General features: G+C 36.9%; 1 protein-coding gene across 1 annotated transcript in view; it reads right to left on the reverse strand.

Annotated features, from left to right (window-relative positions):
* The window catches only part of HSD17B4 (hydroxysteroid 17-beta dehydrogenase 4), a 62,883-nt gene that overhangs the window by 26,852 nt on the left and 21,033 nt on the right, over positions 1 to 14,998 (reverse strand). Inside the window, exons 12-17 of the mRNA XM_054652270.2 lie at positions 12,291 to 12,397; positions 11,373 to 11,606; positions 10,891 to 10,942; positions 9,459 to 9,530; positions 7,880 to 7,983; positions 5,176 to 5,241 (exon numbers count right to left, since the gene is read on the reverse strand). Of these exons, the coding sequence (XP_054508245.2) occupies positions 5,176 to 5,241; positions 7,880 to 7,983; positions 9,459 to 9,530; positions 10,891 to 10,942; positions 11,373 to 11,606; positions 12,291 to 12,397 (635 nt within the window). The remainder of the gene's footprint in view (positions 1 to 5,175; positions 5,242 to 7,879; positions 7,984 to 9,458; positions 9,531 to 10,890; positions 10,943 to 11,372; positions 11,607 to 12,290; positions 12,398 to 14,998) is intronic.

Consider the following 14,998-nt stretch of genomic DNA (forward strand, 5'->3'; position numbering starts at 1 on the left):
TCTTTCATTCAAAAAATTCTTCCTAGTCCGTTTTTATTGTAAAGTCCACTCTCTGACCACAAATTAGATTTCTGCATAATTGTCTTCACAACTGCTTCCAGATACATTAGGAACTGTAATTTTAATTGAATTTGACACAGTAAAAAAACTAAACTCAGGTAGCTGCGGTGTGAGCAGGACTGCAAGACTGAGAATGACTCAGGAAGGGAAGGTGATTCCTGCAGTCTTAACCACAGGATGCTGATAGCACTACTTCAAACAGGACAGGGGCCAATTATTTTCTCCTTTTTCAGAGAAAACAAAAAGAAACTGTATGTCTGAAAAAAACCCCAAAGCACTAAAAACCAGCAATTTCTTCATATCCTGTCAATCAATGCTAGATTTATACCTGGAACAGAAGGCTTTACATAGTTGTTTTAGATTAGTCTAGGTATGATTAACTGAATCTCTCTCAAAATCTCTGAATGAGTAAAGAATCATATTCACTTATACAGTGTATGTCTCTTGTATGTCTCTTTTTTATGCTGTAACTGTATCACATCCAGAAAAATCACCATCTCATGCTGTATGCCACTCCTTTAAACATTCCCTCTACAATTATAATGCCTCAAACATTTATGAACATTCTTGCTTTGAAGATGAGAAACTACAAGGAGAAAAGGATGTAAATGTCAAGCAGCAGAAACAAATTCCAGCTCTCCAATAGAAAATCCGAAGGCCTAGCTCTTTAAAGCACCTCACATTTTTGATGTACAGTTTACAAGCTCTGAACACAGCCTCTGTGGATTTCAATTTCAGCCTGTGATGCTCAGACATCCTCCAGGTAGTTCTACTCCCAAATTGCATCTTCCAAATTCTATTGTATAATCCTCTCCTACAGTCACTGATTAAGGAGCAGCCATGCCTGAGTGCTTTGGGTTATCTGTGTGACCGCGGCCCACAGAACAAAGTACAGAAAATCCATTGTCAAACTACTGCAGTTCCAACCAGTCTCTAACCATAAGATGATCTTCCTCTCATTACTCCTCAGAATATAACTTGATGCAACAAATAACATAGGAAAACTGACTTCCTACACTGTCTCAGTTGAGGCCTACGGCTTTTTCCTCACATGTAGAAGGAGTTCCTGATGAAGAGGGAAACAAACACACCATTCATGCCCAGCATCACTGAAAACATTGCACACAAAGCAGACTAAGACTACAAAACCCACAACCTTTACTTGGAATTTTTATCTTTTTAGATATCTCTAACACTTAAAACACTATCATAGTTTTCCAAATAAAAGCAAGTTAAAAATGACAGGATATAAATAGGCTCCTTTAACCAACCAGTATTAGGCTCAGCTTCCTCAGCTCTAAAGAAGAGTTTAAAAATTCTTGAAAGCAAGAATGGCCAAACTGCCTGACCCTGGAAGCCTCAAGCAGAAGTACCATGTGTTTGAGATCTCCAAACTGCATGGAAAAGTAGCTGTAGCAGAAATTTACATGTGATAACGCACATGATGCTGCATTGCAGACTCTTAAAGGGTTCACAGTTTCACATACACAGCTTATCAAAGCATTACAGGTTGAGACACCATGTTTTTCAAAACCTGTAAAATGTTCCTTTTTACTTTTTTGTCATGTCTGTTTTTTCCTACTGATACAAGCAACAAGCACACAGAGTCAGAATTCAGAGAGGGAGAATGCTTTAGAGAAATATATGATACTGTTGCAAGGAAAGAGAATTTTTCTACTGGCAAATATTTTGTAAAATTACTAGATGTTCTATTAGACATGAGCTGACATTAACAAAAACTTGGAATTCCACATATTCCAGCTTTAGTTTTGGCGTATCACAAACAAAACGGGTAGCTTTCAGAAAAAGGTGAAAGAAAACAGAACATTAAAACTGAAATTACATGGTCAAAAATTTCATCTTGTGCAAGACTTAATACTTTGTGTTATACTATTTATTTGTTGTCACTATACTGTGTATTATTTCTGAATAACATTTCTGATACTTGAAGACAGAGAACAGATTTTTTGAAGAAAACTTGTAGAATATCAGAACACTGAGATTTTCCATGAGCAAACAAACAAATCATGGAAAGTTCACAACAAATTCAAGACACCTTACTCATTTCCTTCCTCAAAAGTGACTTGTATTAGTTCAGGTATTATCCACTTTAAATAAGCACTGCAGTTGTGTGTCGTCAGAAAACGAGTTCCCAAGAAATCAACACATTTAGGAAGAGAGTGAAAACTACATGCAGACAAGATTCTCCAGAGATACAGGTTATCCCTGCCTGTTAGTTTTCATTTCATTAGCAACTATTCTGCAAAATCAGTTTGATTGATTAATTTAAGCACCCAGTTCGAAAATTGTCAGGACAAAAGCTCTGTAACTACATTAAATATTCCCTATAGGGTTGAAATTGAATGATCCATTCCTTGCTAATGGCTAATAGTCAAACACCCTCTAGACATCCTGATCTTCTGTCAGTAGGTCTATTTAATTCAAAAGACTTATGGCAGTGTGTCTATTAAAGTCAAGTTCAGGTTAGAGAAAGAGAACAAGCTAGAAAAATACCACCACACATGCAAATCTCTACAGGGCAAGATGCAAAAATTGTCATCTAGTTTTTTGTAGAAAAATTCAAGAATAGAAGAAATATTTTATGTCCTTCTTCAACAAGATGCAATTTTAAGCTTTAAAGGCTTTTAGAAGATCAGATACTTATAAATTTTTCTTAGCCACTTTTACCTTTAAGCAGCTTACATCATGGTACTGCAACTCATTCATAAGCACTGGCTGGAATTTAAAGAACTTCTCAGAAATGGGTACAGATCTGAGAGGGATAAACATATATTATATCTCTTGCTATTAGTCATTGATACCACTAACCAAAAGGATTACTTTGTTCTGCCAACGGTCATATAGCACAAAGATTTGTCAAGAAATTGTAGGTGGCTGTACCCTCTCTTCTGCTGAACACACAGCAATGGGCAGAAACAGTTATTTAGGCCTCCATTCCCAGTGCCCTCCTCACTAAGCAGTGCTTCATATGGTCAGCAACATTCTTCCTCTTTGAAAAAACCCACTGCAGTAGAGTTAGAACTGAATAAACTTTCAAGGTAACCACAGTCGTCATCTCCAGTAACAGACAGGTGTGTAAATGTTTCTAAATTATGTATGGAAGTCTATTTACCAGATGGTTTACTATAAAATCATGATATGAAAAGGGAAAAAGTGCTAATTATGAAGACCAGCTTAGCCATGTAATTATGGTAACACAAAAATTGAGTGTCACAACTATCACTGGACGTAAGTAAAGTTTAAGTTAAATCAAAAGCCATCTGCAAACTAATTCTTCCAGTCTGTTTTATACTCTCTACCAATTCAATAGTTGAATGGCAACAGTCATTTCTGCCAACACACTTTTCATTTAAACACTAAGACATTCAGAAATTTCCAAGCACTTTGTGTGCCAGCTTCCATTTTTTAAAGAAGATTTTGGGCAGTTATGTGTCATTCCACAGACACATAAATGTAAAATCTTGGTAAATGTAAAATATTTTCTCAAGCTGTCCTTCTCATCAAAGTCTGTATCTGTACATAAAGTTCCCAAGTGCTACACATTCCCCGCTCCTGTACATCCATCCTGTCATCATCACTGAAACACAAATGCTACTAAATAATTTGGTACAGAAGCCTTCTAGTGATTATCAAAGTCCACTGGCTGTGGCTCCTCTAACTTCTAACTAGAGAATAATTCTCTTTATAGAGAACTACTACATGTCAGAGTAGATCTTAAAAGAAAGCAAGTGAAGTAGCTACTCCCTGCTACTTCTTTTATTTCCAAGAATCAGTTTTGCAATAGCAAGTTTCCCAACTTCTGTGCTATAGTGTTTTATTATTATCTTTTATCTCATGAACTTCAAGTATTTTGTGCACAATAACAATTCTAGACATATGGGTTTAAGGCTCAGAAACTAAAACTACCATATGAAAAGGCAATCATAAATACCATGTGAAAATTTATGAGCCTGGAATCAATTCCAATATAATCATGCAGCGGAAAGTCTTTCCAACATTCAAAATAAATAATTCTAAATACTGAACTGTTAGGGATGCTGTGTCTCATCTAATAAAGGGTCAGCTGCTAGAAAGCACCTTCCACCACATTTAGCCACCTGCAAGGAGAAAAGTACTCTCTCACCATTCCCTGGTCCTTGCTCACCTTGCCAATTCTCATTGAAGCCTATTGAAAAGAATAGGACACCTGTACCTCCTAGACCAATGCTGTGAATTTTAGGATGCAGCCATTACATCAGTGACATAAACAAAAATGCTGATCTTGGGACTCTTTCCCAGTTGAAGTGGGGAGGGCTAACTTGGACTTCAAGCATAAAAATCAGCTGGATAAGACTTAATTATTCCATATATAATCAGAGAGAGGCTAAGCAGATATTGCAATTAGCACAATTCAGCTAATGCTCAACATTATAATTCCGTCTTCCAAAGCCACAGCCACCTGCCACAACTAAGTTGATTTTGGAAACAGCACTCTGTGTCCTAATGTTGGTAGCTCCAGATTTTCCTTTCTTGGTTGTCTGTCACCTGCAGGTTTACCTTGAGAGGAGGTTATATTACTTTGCACAGGTTTCTGCCTGGGGAAAGCAGGTGCCTGTGAACCAGTGGAAATGCAGACAAACAGAAACCTATCCGGACAGCGTCTGTCAGTGTTTCAGGTTTCCCTTGACTCTTCCTACTACACAAATTTGACTTTTTTAAAACTGTGAGCCACGAGCAATTCTTTTTTTTTTTTTTTGTCACAATGTGTTTGTTTGCATCAGGTGGTGTAAATTTCAGGAAGCCTGAACCTTCTTTTCAAAATTACAACAGAGTACAAACATTCATCTCCTCCTTCTATACAAAATTTGTAATAAACAATTATAAAATTTCATCAGTCTTAAGAAAAAAGTGTTTTACACAGTACATTGACATAAGCTAGAAGAAATTTTAGCTTTACACATACATACACACACATATATACACACATAAACATAAATAAGCAAGTATAAATACCTGAGGTATATCAGAAAACCTAAACTATTAGTTAACATCATTTAGCACTCCTTTCTCCAAACAAAACAAAGATTTCCACACCAAAACAACACAAAGCTTTACCTGATCAGCTGTTGTAACATCAGAAATTACAGCATCAGGAGGTCTCTGGGGTGGAACTGCTGTTAACTAAAGTACAAGTAATAATATTATTAGTATTTCACAGCAAAAATATTTTATCCATACCTAATGCCAGAATATACCAGTTAGTTATAAAAAGAAACAATATTTACCAAATTGGTAAGCTTCCTCCTATCCTTTCTACATTTATAGACAAATAGAAAAAAATACTTAGTCCAGAAAACATCACTCATCAAGGTTAGCCTTAGAGAGATAGTGATTCTGAGGTATCAGATCCTGCCTACAGTTACATGATTCACCTGATATGTTTGATAACATTTCTTCCAAATTATCCAAAAAAAGCCAAGCAAGAATTATTCACTCAGAAAAAAATACCTGTCTCACAGAATAGTAAAATGCTTTGGAACACATAAACAAAAATGAAGCTTTTAAAATAATACTTTTAGAGGTACAATGAAGAACAAAATAATTTACTACCTCACGTGTGGACTCTTGTTTCATTACTTTTCACCTTAATGAGCTTCCAGTGCCTTTTTTATTTTACTTTTTCTTTTTGCAATTACATGCTGCATATTAAGCTCCACTTTACTGCAAAAAAGCTGTTCCTTGTGCAATCTACAGCTTCATAGTTCAGTTTCCAAGATGTAAATCTTACCAACATACTGACAGAGAACATCTTAGATCATAACAAATATAAAGTACACCATGACCAATTCAAGCTACTAAACTAGCTGAAATAATTTTTTCTCCTCTAGTCCTTGTATTTTCAAAACAAACAAAAAAGTCCAAAAAGAAACTAGCATAAGCTCTAAAATGAAAGGAAGCAAATTGATTCTCACCTGGAGTCATTTCCCTTATCTTAGTTTGTGTAAGGTCTTTACCAAAGGAAAGAGAAATAAAAAGAAACCAAGTGCTTTGTAGTTTCATGTCTAATAAAAGCAAAGGCTCTTCCCTGTTTATTAACACAGAGCAAGACCACATCTTGGGTGGAAGATTTGATAAGGACTCCTCTCGTCACTTCAGAGAATCACAGTGGACCTACACAATCAGCTTGACGACAAGAACATTTCCTAAACATGTTCTCAAAACAAGCATGACTTGCCAATCTATTTCAAGCTCATTTAAAGAAGCTCAGCTTTACCTACTAAGTCATTAAAACCAGCCAACGTGAATAATAAACGAAACCCCTCTACCCACAGGTCAAGAAACCCTCAGCTCAAGAGGAGACACATGACTCACACAACAACACTGCTCACCACAGAAGACCTCAACTTGGAAATCTGCTCCTCTTGACTTGCAATACAATTTTCAACTGCAATAAAAGTGTTAAGTGACAAAAAGACACACTACAACATGTGTCTGTTCAGCTTGGGATTTCTTTTTTCACAGAGGGGCATTGAAACTCTTTTTAATTGGGAATGTCTGCAAGGAAAAAGCAGGAAAATTCACCATTGGAAAACTAACCTCCTGCATGCTGATGCCTCTGTTGGAATTGCTGTATTTTTGTCTTAATGAGACTATATTTGGGGGATTTTTTTAATCACGGGAAGGAGCTGCCTGAAACAGTCTTCTTCAAATGTTAAAATATAAAATAATGTATACAACATTCTCACACTTCACTAAATAGAGTGAAGAAACTGCAGTTGCCTGAACTGCAATGTTTTACTAAGAAGTGCCAGAGCACTACATTGGAACTCACTGATGTCATCACAATAGGTTAGCCTTGAACCACCGGGTTTTTACATGCGCTGCTTATAAAATGTGATTGCAGAACAATTAAGGGCTCCTTCAAAGACTTCAATACACTGTCTGCAACAATTTCCTGTGATTTTTCTATACCACAGAGAGGCTCATTAAAGCAGCAGGCATTTCAGTACCTGATTTGTAAAGTTTATATATTGTAAGACTTCTATATAATTGATACAGGTTTAAGTAAAAAAAAAAAGGTAAGTTTACATGCAAAAATCCCAAAGAACATCACCTACACTATTTCAGACACATGAAACCTAGATATTTCATTATTAATGTTCAAAACCACTGAGCTTAACATACCTTCTCATTCAACTTTTTATTACTGTAGTGCCTAACAACATGAAGTCACAGCTGATGCTGCCCTCAAACACAGCATTGAAGGGGACAACGTCAGGCACCCAAATAGCTACCTCAAGCATTTGACATACACACTCTGTGTTCATGTGACACTGTTTGCTACTTGCTAACTCTCTGAAAACAGAAAAGTTCAGGTCCAAACTATAATGCTACTTCTCTTTTCCTCTTTATGCTTTCCAAGTCTCTTCCATACTAACACAAACATTTAGAAAGAGCTACACCTAGAGATCTTTTCTAGAAACTGCAAGCTCAACCGTAATACTGCTTTCCATTAGGATATGCTACCATTTCAAATATCTCAGTGTAGGAATATTTCATCTCTGTAATGTTTATCAATTCACTTTTCTCTCTAACTCTCAAAACAAAACCACTGGTTTCCCAAGACCTGAACAATACCTTTTCACTCAGGCTCTGCAGTGAACAGAAGTATTTAAATTCCCTTTGAGTTTGCTCAGCCACGCTGCTTAAATGCTAGTTTATACTTCCTAGCTCATATAGCTAGTATTTTTCTTGCAGTGCTGACAGAACTCTGTATGTGTTTGGTGTTTTTTTTAAATATGGATATGTGTGGATTTACCTTGGCCTTTTCTGATGTTCGTTTTCCACCAAATCCTCCAGCTCCAACAAAAAACAAAGAGAACTGATTATAACACACGAGGTCCTTTCCACAATAGGTATTCACTGAAAAACAAAGAAGAGGTAGGTCATATATTGTCTTCAATCTCCTTTTTCATGCAACTAGCATGTGCTGTTACAAGACATAAGTTCAGATGGAAACTTGACAAAGCTCATTTTAACAACTGACAGTGGTCACACTTTCACACTGCACTGTTGGAAGTCACTTTCCTAGTAGGGAAGACTAATGATATGTTTCAAATAAATTAACTTTATCTATTTGAAAGCATTAAAATTAAAAAATGAGAAAGTGACAACATTCAAAGTGCTAAAAAATTTGACAACACAGAACTGAAATTAGATTTATCTCAGCATCTCAGACTGTATTAATTTATTTAAATATGGAATTGTACCATAAAATATTATGTATTAAAAGCTACTGAAAATACCCAATGTGTTAAATAGACTATGAACTCATACAAAAAGTGGTACTAGCACCTTGTATGAGAAGAGTTCCAGAGTTCAAGGTCACCCATTTCTTCTTTTGAAGAAGCTAGACTTCTTACACTGCACTGAGATTCAGCTTCCTACTGCAGCTCATAGCTATTTCACTCCCTTACACCTCAGACTGGAATTCACAGAACTGTTTTGTTAATAGTGTTAATTTCCAGTTCTAGAAGAAATTTAAAAACCAGAGACTCTGCTCACAAAAAGAACTTTTGCATGTTGCAGGAATAAACAGGCTTCATATTAGCCCAGTGTGAAAATGAAACACAGCTATGAGGAATGGTCAGTAAAAAACCTTTTACAGTTTTATCTGACCACTGAAGGAATAAAAGGTCAACAATGTTTGGAAAATCACAGTCTATAAACCTACTCTTTCTGTCTAATTTCCCGAAGGACCTTGGCATAATCACACCTAATGAGAGTAAGATTCTGGAAACTGCAAGTTATCAGTTTCTGGAGACATTCCCATCCTCTAACTTGGATTTAAAAGCAACCAAATGGGTTTTGTTTAGAATAAAATAATGCAGACACATAAAAGGAATGCAAGATATGCTCCTAAAGATCGATGCTTTGTAGATGGGTCTACATAACATAGTGATATAACATAATTAACCTTTGCAAAACCACCCACAAAACACATGCAAACACGCAGACACACACCCCCTTCCTGTGGGTAGCAGGATATAAATTGGCTACCTTCAGGCAGGAGGAAGTACTATTATTGTTAAAAACTTTCATCTGTTTGCATACTGCATTATTCTACCTACACAGGAAGAAAGTGTTCTTATTTCAGTATGCTAACTACCCAAGAACAATTACACTTTGATCTGTTTGCATGGTGCATGCACAGGAAGAAAGTGTTTCTAATTCAGTAGGTTAACTGACCAAGAACAATTACACTGCCACATCCCACTGAGATTTAAAAAGCTAAAAGTCTTCTCCGTGGAAGGGCTGGCAGTTATTGGTATAGCTAGTTAAAAATGAAGCCTAATAAATGTAACTGCACCCCCATCAAAAGCCATAAAACATTTTACCATCTATTAGCAAGACTGCTCCAGATCCTTTGTCCAGAATATCTGCAACAGTTGCAATTGACCTTAATTCTCCTGTAAGAATAGAACATGGACACACTGTAAGGTTTTGCTTCAGGAACAAAGCCCACAGATCACTCTTTACACTTCCTTATTAACTATCTTACTTACTAACTTCCTTACCTACTACTATCATTATTGTTGCTGTCATTATTATTATTACTGTAATTCTTATTATCAACATCATCATAAGCATTGTAAAAGTCATATTAATTACAATTGTCCTGACTATAAGAACAGCATCTGGGAATCTTTGCAAATCTTGGTTTGAAGATCTGAGTGTTGTTTAGCTTGGGGTCTTTTTATAACTTCTGGGGTTTTTTTAAAATAGAATTTTGCTGTAGTTCATGTATTTAGAGCTAAGCACATCACTCTTAAGACTCAAACATATTGCTATCTTCAAAGATAGATCCAATCATTTAAGGACTGTCCACAGATTTCAGCAGGGCTGAGGCATCCACAGTCCTACAGGAGGGAAGCTCAGCTCAGAGCCTGGGCATAGGGGTCCCTGAAATTTGTCATAGAGGTTACCACTTTAGAGACACACATGTGTTTACAAATCAGCCTACAGAACGCAAAACCAAAAACCTTTATGAAGTCCTGGCAATTCATTACTAATCATCAGACTTCTTTGTATTAAATATAATTTTCAGATAATTTTTTGTTTCAACAAAAAAATTCTGCCATTTACTTGCGGCTTGCAATTGTTTTTGGTTTTGTTGTTTTGGTTTTTTTTGCTACAATCTCAAAAACTTAATTTTTATAAACTACAAGTGAGGAAATCCAGACACATGCATGTCCTGAATTAATATAACAAGTAATTCTCAGATACTGTAATCTGGGAAAACTCAGCCATCTCTGAAAAGAATTTGCTACTGCAGTAACTAATGCCTTGAGAATTTTGACAGAAAGAAAAGTAATTGTTATTAGCTTCCTCATTAGGATGTCCATTTGGTTTTTTACATACATAATTTAAATTTTATCTTCTTACAGGCACACAGACACAATCAATGCTGAAGAATTCTTAGGTAAACATCCCAAAATTTTTATGATACAACCTTATTGAAATGTTTTAAAGTTTTGGTAGTTAGTATCAAATTAGATGAATAAACCACAGGTATGTAGTGCATTTGCTTATGGTATCAAAGATGATGCATACTTTACTAAGTACACTGCAGAAAAGCAACACCTGATCTCAAAAACACAGTTTCAGAATTCGTTCAAGAACAAAACAGGTTGCCTCTCTTTCCCCCCACTCCTAGTAAAAAGGATATGCAGTACTACAGTTTGAAACCAAGCTTCTCTACTTCTATTTACAATATGGCTACAGGAACTGTTGTCATAGTGAAAAACACATCAACACAGAAGGACTGACCTGAAGTTGGTAATGGTTTATAAAGCTCCAGATATTGCTCACCATGCAGCATCTATGTAAAGAAAGACAGTGCTGTAATTACAATTAATATATTGCTTTCCCTCCCAAGTCAACATACAGCTATTTTAGAAAGTGTCCAGAGCAAACAAATTTAAAAAACCCAAGTTTTATTCTTTTGTTTTTATAATTTCATCCCCAAAATGTTTTCAAATAAAGTTTTAAGCTTTTATGGTTTAAAAAAAGAGTAGTGAACACAAAGTAAAATTGAATATCAAATTCATCATACATCTCATCTCATCTCATAGGAAGATGCATTATACAAGTGAAGTAAATGAATAATTTTTTAGGATGTAAGAATACAAACCACTGAATTTTTAATTTTTAGAACAAAAGGAACTTAAAAATATTACAAAAATACTAACTGAAGTCACCTTTCAGTTACATGACACACAAGGAAAATTGGCTACTTTACTCTTCCATACCCTTGCAAGATCAATATTTAGTCCTGAAAGAGAAGGAACACCATCAAACATTGACGTCTGAGCAGGAATTACTCCAAAGCTGGGTAAACAGCAGAATTCTTCACTTCCTTCAAAGAGAAATTTTAGGTGGTCTGGATCCTTAGTTGACATTCCCACACCAAGTGCATACAGAATAGGCTCCAAGTGAGTATATTTATACACGTTGGTACCCAATTTGCGGCCAACAATACTTGCCTGGAAATAAGAAATCAGCATAAAATAAAAATCAAAACCAGTTAATACTGAACTTGCATTCTTTCTGTAATTCTTCTATCAAGCCTGATGCCTAAGGATTTTCTTTACAGTCACATGTACACATAAAGTATGAGTAATAAATACACCATGAAATACTAATGTATTCATTGCAATACAAGCAACCCAAATGCAAGGCATTATACCTTGCTTCAAGCAATCTACCTCAAGAATAAATGGCGTAACTTGATATAACTGCACTCTCAGCAATGCACAAGATTTTTTCAAAAACAAACCACAATTGAAATAATTAACACCATAATAAGACTGAAATGAGGGAAAATTATCTATAGAGAAGGAGCCAGAGCAAAATGACACTGCCCAACAACACCCTAGCTCTGTCCCTTTTTGAATAATACCCTAATTAGAGATGCTTAACAGAACTTACAAGCACCTAGATTCTGCATTATCCAGTCTATTCAGCCCCAAGTTCTCCTATCATCAATAGGAACAATAAAGACTGGAGTCTGGAGAGGTTTTTTATTCTGCTTCCTCACATCCCATTTTAAACCCCACCTTTCTTTTTTGCAGACAGCAAGCCAGAGTACAAGTTGGGCAGCAACACTGGTCTCTCTGCTCAAGGTTTTCACGCACCTTTGAGTGTATCTGGTAGACAGATGTACTTACTGTGTCAACAGAAGAAGAGACCACTGATCCAGAGCTTGTTGAATTCATAGAAATATTCCCTTGAGATTCTATCTGACTTAGAGCATCACTCAATACACTTATGGACTCTAGAGAAAGGAATTGAAAACTCACTTTTAGAAACCATACATGACACACTCCAGTTACAGACACAAAACACACACATCAATCAGCAAATGAGATATAGCCTGGTATTTCTCAGTTCACCTTTAAACACAGTAAATATACATCTGTAAATTGAGCAGGGTGCTGCATTTTACAAGCACCCACACAAAAGTAGAGGAAAAGTGATTTCTGCACAGGTTCCATGAGTTCTGCAACCAACAGTCAACCATGACATTTATCTCAAACTGTAAAGGAGAAGATAATGAGTGGTGTATGTTTCAACTGTCTGAGAAGCAAATATCTGAAAATTACTAGTGATTTTCTTATGAGAATTATTTGCAACACAAGTCACAGGTTAGTCTCCTGACTGCTACCCTGAATCAAACAGATAGAAAAACAAATAAGTCTGAGACTGAACAATGACGAAATTATAAATGAAATGATGCATGAATTCAGCTATGGTCACGGCAGGCCATCAAGAACAACTTGTTCCTTGAAGCTTAATAGGGCTAAAATCAACATTAAACATTAGAAAGAATCAAACAAAAGGTGATGAGAATCTCACATAGAAAAACACAAACGTGTTTAAATCAGAGAAATGCAAAATCATTTCTTAACTGCCTTAAGGCAGAGTCACTGCCCTCCACTTCAAAACCCCTGTGCCCATACTGACTTGCACTGCTGCTTGATTTAAGTCAATGTTGCTCTATCACACAGCACTACTCTAAACAACCTGCAAGGTAAACTGCATGCCCTCTTGCAGAGTCCTGTTTTCCTAAACTATCTCTTGCTTACCAGTCTCACTGCCAGAATCATTGTAACATTTGTTTGTGGCCTTAATCTTGTGAAGAAAAGGAGCGTCTAAGAAACAAACAAATATGTTGTCACCTCTTCTGCCAAAGACAAGCTTCCTTTTTAGATATAAGCTCTGTCACAATATGACACTTACATAATGTGAAAATGTGCAAAACAATAATTCTAATTCGGAAGAACCTTTTGAAAGGTAATCTCTTTTATCCCTTTGTTCATTCATTAATTGAATAAAAGAAAAGCAATGCAGAGCTACTGGGAGAAGTAACAGACTGTTTCTACTTTTTCTGCATGAACAAAAGAAGGTTTCACATTGCTTTAAAATCTTCACAGGAGAACACAGGTTTGGCCTCCAAGCAAACCTGAATGTTTCCTCAACTTTAGCATGGCCACAAACTACTTACATGCAGGACCATAAAGATGACTTTTAATCATGAGACTTGAAGATTAACAACATGCATTTTTGACAACATTATTTGGCATAATTAGGATCAACAGTACAAAGGTAACCTGTAAAATAATAATGGTGTAGAATACTACAGTCTTCTCTTCAAGGAGTCTTTCTTCCAAAATTTATGATGTAAGTGGACTATAAAGTTGGTGACCTGGCTAGTGTCTGGCTGAACACTAAGGAGATCACAGTCATAGAACAGTTTGGGTTGGAGTGGACCCTTAAAGATCAAACTCCCCTGCAATGATCAGATGCTCTTCAACTCGATCAGGTATCTCAGAGCTCCGTCATATCTGACCTTGAATGTTTACAGGATGGGGCATCTACTACCTGTCTATGAAAAACCCATTCCAATGTTTAACTATCCTTTGTAAAAAACTTCTTCCTTATAGGTCACCTAAACCAACCCTTAGTTTTAAGCCAATACTTCTCATCCTATTGCAACAGGCCCTGCCAAAAAGTTAAGTACTGAAAGACTCCAGAAAGGTGTCACTGAAGTCTCCTCTTCTCCAGACTGAGCAAACCCAACTCTCTCTGCCTTTCCCTTTCCATCATTTTTATCATTTTTGTGGCTTTCCTCTAGCCTTGCTCCAGAGCTGGTCTAAGTCTTTCCTGTGTTGAAGACTGCAGAGCTGGATGTTGTACTTCAAGTGGAGAGGAGACCTCTGGGGGGGCAGAATCAACTCCCACAACCTACTCGACATGGCTCTTTTGATGCACCCTGGGATACAACTGACTTTTCAGGCTGCAGGTGCACATTGCCAGCTTTTGTCCAACTTTTCATCCACCAGCATCTCCAAGCTGTTCTCCACAGGGATGTTTCTGATGCCTTCATCCTGTATTGATACTGGGGCTTGCCCCAGCTTAGGTGCAACATCTTGCACTTGGCATTGTTGAAGCTCATGAAGCTCCCATGGGCTCTCCTCAAGCTTGTCCAGGTCCCTTTGGATGACATCCCTCAGGTGTGTCACCACACTCCTCAGCTCCATGCACCCTCACCAAGTTTGCAGAGGGTGAACTCCATCCCTTATCTATATCATTAAGCTATTACACAGTCCTGTTCATCATACAGGCCCCTGAAGGACAGCATTCATTACTGATCACCAGGTGGGCATTGAGACATTGACCATCCAACCAACACCTCCTCCACTGAATAGTTTGTCCATCACATCCATAGCTCAGCAATTTAGACAAATGTTATGGGGGGCTGTGTCAAAGGCCTTACACAAGTTCAGACAGATGATACTCACAGGCCTTCCCTTACTCATTGATGAAGTCACTCCATCACAGAAGGCCATTGGGCTGGTCAGACAGGACACACGCT

The sequence above is a fragment of the Agelaius phoeniceus genome, chromosome Z (assembly GCF_051311805.1).
Source record: "Agelaius phoeniceus isolate bAgePho1 chromosome Z, bAgePho1.hap1, whole genome shotgun sequence".
Lineage (NCBI taxonomy): Eukaryota > Metazoa > Chordata > Aves > Passeriformes > Icteridae > Agelaius > Agelaius phoeniceus.